The 11,195-nt window shown below is 41.1% G+C and overlaps 1 protein-coding gene across 1 annotated transcript; it reads right to left on the reverse strand.

Annotated features, from left to right (window-relative positions):
* Positions 1-7,076: 7,076 nt before the first annotated feature.
* Positions 7,077-10,634, reverse strand: LOC111860380 (uncharacterized). The gene is made up of 2 exons (XM_023844063.2): positions 10,319-10,634; positions 7,077-8,779 (listed from the first exon to the last, which is right to left on the reverse strand). The coding sequence occupies exon 2, from the start codon at positions 8,753-8,755 to the stop codon at positions 7,646-7,648; it is 1,110 nt and encodes a 369-aa protein (XP_023699831.2). The 5' UTR covers positions 8,756-8,779; positions 10,319-10,634; the 3' UTR covers positions 7,077-7,645.
* Between the last annotated feature and the right edge of the window lie 561 nt (positions 10,635-11,195).

The raw sequence follows: 11,195 nt of genomic DNA on the forward strand, positions 1-11,195 counted from the left end.
CACTGTTAGCGGTCAGTAATATTTATCTGTGATTGCGCTTATTTATAAGGCACAATGAAAGATTGTTCCGGAAGATGCTCATGGACTCAAAGAGACACGTTGAAGAGTAACTGGACACATACAAGCATCTGGACAAATAAGCATTCAAATTGAATTCAAACACTGTCTGCAACACCTGTATTATAATGTCAGCTCAATTATATCTCATTCCATCCATCCATCCATCCATCCAATCATCTGTCCACCCATCCATCTTTCTCTTTTTCTATTCATAACATTACATAAAATGTCACATTTAACATCTCACTCTTAACAGCATTGCAATGATTAAGTGCATCGTATAACAATTTTGATTGGTGCCTTGACTGGGGAGGGTATCCTTTTTTAGCAGTATTTCATATGTGGGGGGAGAGTCAACTGTCAGAACTAAAATATGACACAATACTGTGCATCTTGTGGGTCAGGTTGCCCCCTGGTGGCAAATATTACACATGCGACGTAGTTCTGTGCGCTGACTTATTTTTGACACGCTACAGTAAAACAAAGACCAACTTTGTTCCCTAGAAAGCAGAACGCAATGAGAGCAGTATGCTTCTGCTTAAATCTTACTGTTAAATAATCAAATGTCACTTTAAACTACTTCCTGAATCACAGAACGTGACCTGCTGCGGTCCTGGAACCTCGGTATCCCTTCCGAAGGCCAAAGCACCAAACAAGGTGAGCAGTTTCTGTGATGTAAAGTTATGTTACACACTCAGGAAAACTGAAGAGCAGTACACTGCATTTATTATGGGTGTGGTGAGGAGGACATGTACCCCCTCAGAATTTCATTTGTTTTCATTCACCCCCCAATAATACATGGACCTTTGCATTTAAATGAAAAAACTGCCCCCCCACAATGGCACACTCTGCTCTGTGCCCTTGTATCCTGTTTCAGCAATGACTGTCACAGTACCACAGTGTCATGCTATTATGTGTGAAGAACAGGACTTTAATGACCTAAAATAAAACAAGTGCAAATGGTTATGAATTCAAGTGGTAAACAAATTTGTATATTGGGTGAAGAGTAACAAAGAACATTTACTTGAGTACTGTACTTAAGTACATTTTTTGAGTATCTGTACATTACACGAGTATTATATTTTTGGGAAACATGACTTTTACTTATGACTTATTTGAAAACAAATATTGTACTTTTGACCGAACTGCATTTCTATGAAGGTTTACATTCCTCGTTATTTTGAAGCATAGCTTTGAAGTTAGTGGCTGAATATTCTTTTCTAAAGTGTGAAAGACCATATTGTGTTCATCACAGGAGAAAAACCAATGACATTAAACTCCTCCTGCACTGTCGGTCAGGTTGCTGCTGGGCAGATATAAAGCTAGAGGTGTGTAACTGGGTTGGTTGTTTTATTCATTTTTTTAATTTTCTGAGGAAGTTGCATCTACAGCAATTCCGCTGTCTGCCTTATGCATGCATGTGCATGAGCGTGCTGTCACATTGCGAGGGACCAAGGACTCGTGGGCTGGAGTTTGGCGAAACAAAAGGAGCTTTATTAAACTTAAACAAAAAGGGACTGGAAATAAACTGGATCCTGAGGGATCAAAAAGAGAGGGCTAGAACAGGAACAGACATGGGCTGACAAGAAGAACGACAACAATGACTAGACTGGGGAACATAGGACTAGGAAGCACGTATATACTGGACTAACAAGGGAGTTAATGAGAGGCAGCTGGGAGTGATTAACATGAGGGTTAGAAATGAAAGGTAAGATAAATGAGTAACAGGCGTGGCTTGTTAGAGTCACACTAGGGAGGAGACAGGAGAGTCAGGTGGATATGGCAGATAGGATGTGACACATCCACACACACACACGCACATGTAGGGTAAACATATCCTTATGGGGACCGCTCATTCATTTCAATGCACACACACATACACACATCCACACACACACACACACACACATCCACACACACACAGGCATGCACACACACACACACATACATGCACACACACACACATCCACACACACGCACAGACACACTCACATACATGCACACACACACAGGCATGCACACACACACACACATCCACACACACAGGCATGCACACACACACACACACACATTTGTATTAATATCTTTGTGGGGATCATCCATTCACTTCTGTGGGAAAAACCCTAATCCCAACAATGACAACCTTAACCCCTACCCAGCCCTAACCTTAACCATAAGTAAAAAAAAAATGTCCGCCGAACATCAAAATAACAGATTTTTATGTAATATTTAACCACCCCCCCCCCCACACACAAACACACACACACATTAGGTATCAATATCTTTGTGAGGACTCTGCATTCATACATGACAAACTTAATCCCTACCCAGCCCTACCCTTAACCATAAGTAACCAAAAAAAAATACAAGACTTCTGGTATTTTTACCTTTTTTGATTGCACTCACAGATCTTTGTGGGGACCTGAAAAATGGTCCCCATAATGTTAAAACATCAGATTTTTATTACATTGCAACCAGGGGCGGATTAAGGTGTACGGAGGCCCCTAGGCTACAGTAGTCTGTGGGCCCCCCAACCCCGCCCCGCTCCGCGCCAATGGGGGCCCCCTTGCAGGCTGGCACACGTGGGGCCCCTAGGCTTAAGCCATATCTAGCCTGTGCGTTAATCCGCCCCTGATTGCAACGTAATATAAACCTCATCCACACACACGCACAGACACTCGCACAGACACTCGCACACACACACACACACACACAGACACACACACACACAGACACACACACACACTGGCAAAGATGTTAGAATACTACTATACTGTTTTGTGGAGGAGGGGAGGGTGTTAAATTTAAAAAAGAAAATGAAAACGACAGCAGCTGTCCTTTTGTCGATTCAATTGTGTTTCTATAGTGTTTGTATCACATTCCACAAACTTTTAATTCTACAGGTCCCATAAGTTAGTGCATTCAGTAGGTTGTTTCAGGTTCTATAAATGTATTGTGGCAACAATACAACAATGCATTGACATTAAAAAGAAAATGTACCTTTGAATACTTAAGTTGTTTTAAAATAAAGTACTCTAGTACTTTAACTCAAATAAAAAACTGACTGAACAAATTTCACTTGCATTGGAGCAGTATTTTACCAGGAGTATCTATACAGCATGTCGTTGGCTTACGACTGCAATCGGTTTTGTCTGTCCGGTCGTCAGTCATTTTGGTTGTAAGTCGGTCCTTTATGCAAAAATTATCATATGTATAGTACACTGTATAATAAAACTGTATAATCTTTAAGTCATATTCTTTGGTGTTTTCAACCTTCTTATCATCGTTTTCTTAGTTCATTGTTCTTTTAACCGTGACCACTGCGAATAGTAGCCTGAGCGCGAGATGAACGGCTGGGCGTCTGGTGGAGATGCTCGCGCCGCCGGCAGCTGGGGCGGAAGATGTCATACACTCGCCCTGCCAGACGGGGTGCAGTGGTGGCCACGTATCTGCGGTTTCAGAGCAGCCGTAAAGTCGATCGGTCGTATGTCGCATCGGTCGCGAGTTGAAGATGACCAGTACTTTGATCCAAGTAATGCAATCGTGTACTTTCTCCACCACTGGTCACTTTTCCAACTCGGTCACCTCCCACCAGCCACTTACCCTAACCTCCTCTCACCTTTGTCTCATCTTCAACTTCCTCTCCACCTATGGCATGCCACTCTCGATGCCTGGTAACCACGGCTGACCTTGCATCTGGCCCATGCAGCACTGTACGCATCGTGAGTGTGTGACGAGCGCATGTGTCTCTCCTTGCCGGCACTCGTACGCTCGCCGCACATCATAGGAAAGAGTCTCCCTTTAGGTTTGTTGTGATGATTCACACTTTGCATGCAGCAGAGGTGTCAATGCATGGTTAAAAAGAACTCCATGGGTTAACTGTGATAGAGGCATATGAGGTGCTAGCAGGGGGCCCAAGGGGTCTGCCCGGCCCCCACCTCCCTGTGCGTATTTCAAATGTAAACTCTGTAAGTTTCAAGCAAGCCCTACAAATCATTTATAGAACTGACACAGCCTGGTTTAAGTTGAACTGTATGGCTGCATTACCCTGCTGTGAATTCGTGGTCATTAATTTTGGCAGATGTATGCAGTTCAGTAAATTATTCGAACAGGATGAAGTTGCGGTCTTCAAGGACCTCCCGACGTGGCAGGTCTTTGATCCAACAGAGCTCTCAGCTAACCTTTTCACTTTCATTGCGCTGCCTAGTGAAAGAATTGTGCAACGCAGTTTTACACCGCAAATTAGCTGATGGCTTACTATCATTTTCATTTGCATTGAATGAAGTTTACTCATTGTCATTCAGAATATGTCAGGTAAAGCAATGTTTTTAGTAATTTATAAACACATTCAAAATGCATCATAATGCATTCATAAAGCATTATGAACATGGCTATAAATATTTACCAAAAAGGCATAACATCTATAATGCACATTATTTAACGTTATCATTTTATGATGCATTACAAAGCATCCTCAATGTTTATACTTAATGCACTATAAAGGTAACTATAGTGCATTATTTATAATAGCTTCATAGAGCATTCATAATGCATAATACACATGGCTATAATGTGTTAAGCCTTTTGATAAATATTCATAGGCATGTTTATAATGCTTTATGAATGCATTACTATTTGTTATAAATGTGTTTATAAATTACTAAAATCATAGCCTTAAGTAAAGTGTTACCAAATGTTACAGATGCATTTCTCCTACTTAAATATACCCCTGTTCGGTGAACTAATTGTGAAACCAATCAGAATATATTAATAGCAGTTAATATTGTTACAATATTCTATGTCTCTCCCTGTTAAAATCATATTAGACTACAATAGGCCCACAGAATAGTAAAACCTTGATGGGGATGCTGATGTAATATCAGAATGTAAAAAACATATTAAGCATCATGATGCAACATCCTGTTTGTTAATTTTATATTAGTACTTTTTGACCCAGTGCTTTAATTTCCTTAAATTATATGCACCTTTCCTCTCTTATTACTTCATCAATATTCTGTCTGCCAAGTCCTGCCTATACAGACTTTAATTATGCAATACTCTAAAAAAGGGGAGAGTGAATGGGCCAATGCTCTAAAAAAGGGGAGAGTGAATGGGTCAATACTCTAAAAAAGGGAGAGTGAATGGTTCAATACTCTAAAAAAGGGGAGAGTGAATGGGTCAATACTCTAAAAAAGGGGAGAGTGAATGGGTCAATACTTTAAAAAAGGGAGAGTGAGTGGGTCAATACTCTAAAAAAGGGAGAGTGAATGGTTCAATACTCTAAAAAAGGGGAGAGTGAATGGGTCAATACTTTAAAAAAGGGAGAGTGAGTGGGTCAATACTCTAAAAAAGGGAGAGTGAATGGTTCAATACTCTAAAAAAGGGAGAGTGAGTGGGTCAATACTCTAAAAAAGGGAGAGTGAATGGTTCAATACTCTAAAAAAGGGAGAGTTTTTGAATTTTTCTTCATTCTGTTATCATCAGGCAACTTCAGAATATGCCACATTACAAAATCCGTAAGACAGATGACGTGGAAATCACTCAAATGATACGCACAGCAAAGGCAGAACAAATCTCATGATGAGACGTTTGATTTTCAAGGGACGGGGTGGAAATTATAGACAGTAAAATATAAACACATCATTTTTGTTTCGGGGAGGTCTCTGAAGAGGGGATTTACTCTGGGTGCCATACAAGGTAGATTCACAACTGTTGCTATGTGTTATTTGGGTGTTGGGGGGTGCTAAAATAACTCATTTAGGGCGCATGGTCCATGACACGCCCTGAACAAAGCTTAAAATTTGGCGTATTTGGTTAAAGAAACACATATGGAAAATTAAGTCAAATGCATTGATTTGGTTGGAATTTTATATGCTGATTTTATGTTATACACAGACACATATCACACCGAAAAAACTTAGCTTCGCGAATATATAGTTGAAACGTACTACCTGGGTGGTAAATCTGTTCATGTTTTCATTCGTTACAGTGAGGCTGCATTCTTTGCAAAATTTTGAAGGGCGCTTCTGCGCGGGAATCCACGCGACGGGGAAAAGGGGAAAACCACGCGCTGATGAGACCTGTAGCCGCTTCCGGTATTTTAACCTTTTCCATGCCATGCACCTCTAACCGCCGTGCGCTTACTAAAATTCCAATGTACTTTTATTTAACGCTTGTACATTTTCAATAAAAAAAAAACAACGATGTACCACAAAATACCGTTTTTTTCGTTGGCTGGGATTTACAGTGTACCCGTATGCCTATTTCGTTTGTAAATTTGGAAGGATTAAAAAATAAAGAATTAATGAATAATTAAGAATAAAAGATTTAAATTTAACGTGCCACATTGATTTACTGCAGGTTTTAATGTGATAAGTGTGATAAATTCCTTTAAAAATAACGCAACAAATCTCTGTACTATGGTATTGCGCAAGTCTTTCTTTGCATGGGAGGTTAACCATAATCGATATTTTTGATTCAAATATTTTGGGTACTTCAGATCATACTGACAAATTTGAAATGGACGAGGTCGTATACTGAAGTACCTGGAAGCGAAACAGACTTTTACATAACATATATGCCAAAAGAAAGCACTGAACGAAATTCATTATACTTCTCTCTACTTGGCGAATAAAAGATTCTGATTGTGATTCTTATACATGAGTTTCTAAGAATGTATCTCGTGGATGTACGTTCTGTTGTGCCGTATATTGTACTATTCTGAATTACAAAAAAATAATACGAATTGTTTAACTGGAAATATTTATTTTGGACATTGAATAATATAGACCTATTTTAAATTTTAGTAGCATAACTTCATATATTTGAAATGAGTCTAACTAAAATCGAATTTTTATATTGCTCACTTAGTTTAAATAAATTTCTCATTAGTGGAATGATTTAATAAACTAGGTATCCTGCTAATTTGAAACTTTTATTAGGGAAAAGCATTCTGGAACCTTTTAAAATTTATAAGAATTTTAAAACGCTGGAAATGTCTGTAAAGTGGCAGAATGATCATAAAGGAAATGCTGGCAATTTAGTTTGTGCACAGTATACATATAGGCTATTTTTATACTTTTAATATATTCATGATTTTAAAAACTGAACATAGACTAATTGTGTAAAAACTCTTCGTTTTCATAAATATTTATCGGTGTAAAATGAGCATATTTATATTTAAAAATTTAATATTATATTTATAACCTGGAGAAAAAAAAACATTTCACCATTCAATGATTACAGGTTTACTAAAAATAGAAAAAAAAATTCACACTGGAAATAAAAAAAAATATTTCACAGAATTATTTGTCCACACAACTGAAATTTAAGCAACTAACCCTTGAATAATATAACAAAATAAAGTGGAAATGAATGAAGATCTTCACTAACGAAACCTATGAAAGTTCAATACAGAAGTTTAGAACAGAAGTCCAGTCGCGGTTTCACATTCCTTGAGGGGAACCCGATGCTGTAGTCTTTGCTAAAGGCCAGCATCACTACACTGATACATGCAGATCAATAAGAGCTGACCTGCTTTGCTGCGCTCCATCTCTAAGGCCATCTGTATGGTCCATGTGTTTCCCTAGCAGTTCTCTGACAGGAAGTACCTTCTCAGGTGTGCTAACTCTGCAGAGAAAGCATCACTCCTGCTCTTGAAGCTCTGCTGTGGGTCGAGGCTGTGATTAAGGAGCTCGCGGCCCTCGAGGGGTAGGCAGAGGGGCAGGTTGTAATAGATGGGGGGTAAATGGAGGTTCGGGTTTCCCCAGGGCAGGACCAGACTGCTGCATAGTGAGGGGTTGTTTAGGGTGGGCAGAAACCGGCTCTGGGGCAGATGGGCGGAAGCTGAGAATGAGGGTGGGGCCTGGCAGGGCGGCACAGGAGGGAGTTTGGAGCTGGACCGCGGTTCTGGAGCCTCTGGGTTTTCCTTGCTGGAGCACAGCTGATAGCTAGCACTGCTGTCTGGTTCTTCCCCATCTGTCCCGCTGTAGGGATGCTGCGGGGTCTTCTCAAATGGCTGGAGACAAGCCCTCTTGCGTGAATGACTTTGAGGTTGCAGGTAGTACGGCTGGCCAGAGGAGCCTGCCATGAGCATGGAGTGATTTTGTGGGTTTTGGAAGTTCTGGCCCATGCTGCTGCTTGTGGACGCACCTGTCCAGGAGACCCTGGAGCCATGCAGCAGGTCTCCAAGATCTTGCTGGTCCCCCAAGAGTGAAGCTGGGTTAGTTCTGAATCCCCAGAGGCTGGACTTCAAAGCAGCAGGTGCAACGTTATGCAAAGAAGCTTGGGCAGGCTGCCTGTCCTTGGCCACACCGAAGCGATACTGCAGCCAGAGCATCTCCGTCCTAAGCTTGGTGTTCTCCTCACTCAGAGCCAGCAGCTGGCCCTCCAGCATGAAATCGTTGAGCCGCCGCCTCTCGCGGGATCGCTTGGCCGCCTCGTTGTTCTTGCGTCGCTTGTCCCAATAGGATGCATCCTTCTTCTCCTCGGGGGTCATTTGCCGCATGCGGCGTGCGCTCGGGGTGAGGCGTCGTGTGCAGCCCTGCAGGCCCAGCATCCGGTGAGTCAGCGAGGAGCGCCTGGGAACGGACGCAAGCGGCCGCTGTCCCACCTCCTCATCCTCGCTGCTCTGCAGAAGGGAGGAAGATGGACGCCGGGCCACACGTTGTCCTTCGCTGGTCCTTGGCGTGCACATTACGGAGCTAGCCAATGCGGGATCCTTTTACAAAGACAGACAAATATTACAATTAATTAATTGATACTTTATTGATCCCCATGGGGAAATTGTTTTTACGCCTCCCTCAACTTGCTCTTTGTAGAGCAAGTTGTCCGCGAAGGGCAGCCACCTGTAGGGATTGCATGTTTGAAGTACAAGAAGAGCAAAAAAGGGGATAAACTGATATCATAGTTTTGTCGGTTTAAGGTGTTACAAGAATGGAAGCACCACATTAAAATGACTTTAACTTCGACACAACTATAAATTATTATAAACGCAGCTAAAAAGGCGAATTCTAGCAGTATGCGTCAGATAACGTACCACGTGTCAAAGACGTCTGATAATTTGGAGTTTTGATAAAGCCAAAATTCCAAAGGGACAAAAGTCAGTGAATTGCAGGTGCAGCTGTCAAAAATACTACTATTATTTAACTAAAATCACTTTGTTAACTAAAATTATTTAAAGTATCAAAATGAACAGTAAAAAAAAAAACATTGGTTGTGAGCTCAAGTTTAGCGACAGGGCTAAGAAGACACTTATCTGGACGCAGAACAGAAGCATCCCTCTGTGACCAAAATATTAGAGGCTAAACTCACACAGCTGCCGGTTGTATCTAAGGCCAGTGCTAAAAGGCACATAGCCTGCAGATGCATGGAGTAACAAACCCAAACCACTAAGCAATGTGAAAAGTCTTTTTCTGGTTGTGTATACATTTGGAGATTGTCTTCCGTCCGCAATGTATTGGTTAGGTCACCAACTTTGCAGATGTCAAAAGGTCCGATGACTGATTTTACAAGACCAAATGGACACTATGGCTCATGGCGTTCTCACATTCCAAGATCATAATGCCCCCCAAATACAAATTCACAAATAAATTCAACAGTGGTTTTATGAATCTCATCCATTTTCTCCCCAATCATCAGACCTAAACATCATTGTACCTTCATGGGAAGGTGCAGGACTGAATACAAAGTAAAATTCCACCTATGCTCTTCACGAACTGGAGCCTTTCCTTGTCAAAGAATAGTTCAACATCCTACTATGCACAGTACATTAGTACAGTAAATGACTGGGTATTTGTGCTATTTTGTTGACATTATATTTGTTACATTTTCAGTCATAAAGTCTTACAGACATTACATTTCTTTAATTCTACATTTCTTTAATTCTACATTTGCTTGTATTCATTGTCCAGCACGCTGCTAGATTGAGCTTCAAGAAACGCTGAAATATTCTCTCAAAATAATAGTTTATATTGGTAGCGATATGTAATTTAATCACGAATACATGTATTAAAAATTATTAAAGATAATGCATGACAAGAAGTGGCAGTGACAGTCATATAATACTGCTATTAGTTTAAAACATGCGTAACATCTATACGGAAATATCACACACAAACTTTAAAAGAGGTCAACGTGTTGCCTGCATGCATAAAATAGGGAGGCATTGCACGACAATGATAAATCGTTAAAGTAAGCTGTACCTGGGATAATTTATAATACTGTTGATTTACTCAGTAATGGACATGTCTATACTTACTCCTTAGTCGCCTGACGGTCAAAGCAGTTTGCGATACCGGTTACTTTACTTGAAGTCGCTGTCACGATCCGAAGTGCTGAAACTGTGCGTCTTGAGTATTTAAAAGTTTTCCTCGGGTTGTCAAAAAATGCTGAACGTGTAAAATTGAACCAATTGCTGTGTTTGTGCACAGAAGAACTGCGCGAATGCTGGTTTTGCCCGCACGGGTGCTGAGCAGGGAAGTCTGCAGAAGATGAAAAACTTCAGTTAGATTGGCTACTGTAGTATTACGATGCAAGAACGCGCACGTATTTTGACATGGAGGGCTGCGCATCTGTGGTTTATTCTGGCACAAGGGGGTGTTCGGTGGTTAAGGGAACGGAGTATTTTATTCAGGCGTTAAACAAGTTGAAACCCGCAACAACATCGCAAACAAGGAAATGAGTCACACAGTAATACACGGCCTACTTACTCTACCTCGTAAACTTAGTGTTAGGAAGCAAGTCGCACCGTGTAATACATAGACACTCTGCTTTGCTTATTACATAACTTTTTTATGCAGTGCGCATGCAGAAATTTTAACGTGGGAAGCACAGCTTTAAAAGAGGACCGTCGCCAATGTAACGGATCCGATCAGGCGAATCAGCCAGATGCGTTACTTCTCCTTTCCTGCACAAGGTGTAAATTTGCCGATAGCCAGTGATGAACTACATAATCGTCACACCACTGTTGATAAATACTCCTGCGCAGACACGAACTGTTATATGATTAAAATAACGCCGATGAAGATTATATACTACAACTATCTGGCGGAGGGTTGTAAGTGTGTGGTCAATGTCCGTGAGGGTGGCGTGGGATGGGTGGGTGACGGGGTGTACTGGATGTTGCGGGACAGTCC

The sequence above is a fragment of the Paramormyrops kingsleyae genome, chromosome 15 (genome assembly GCF_048594095.1).
Source record: "Paramormyrops kingsleyae isolate MSU_618 chromosome 15, PKINGS_0.4, whole genome shotgun sequence".
Taxonomy (NCBI): Eukaryota; Metazoa; Chordata; class Actinopteri; order Osteoglossiformes; family Mormyridae; genus Paramormyrops; species Paramormyrops kingsleyae.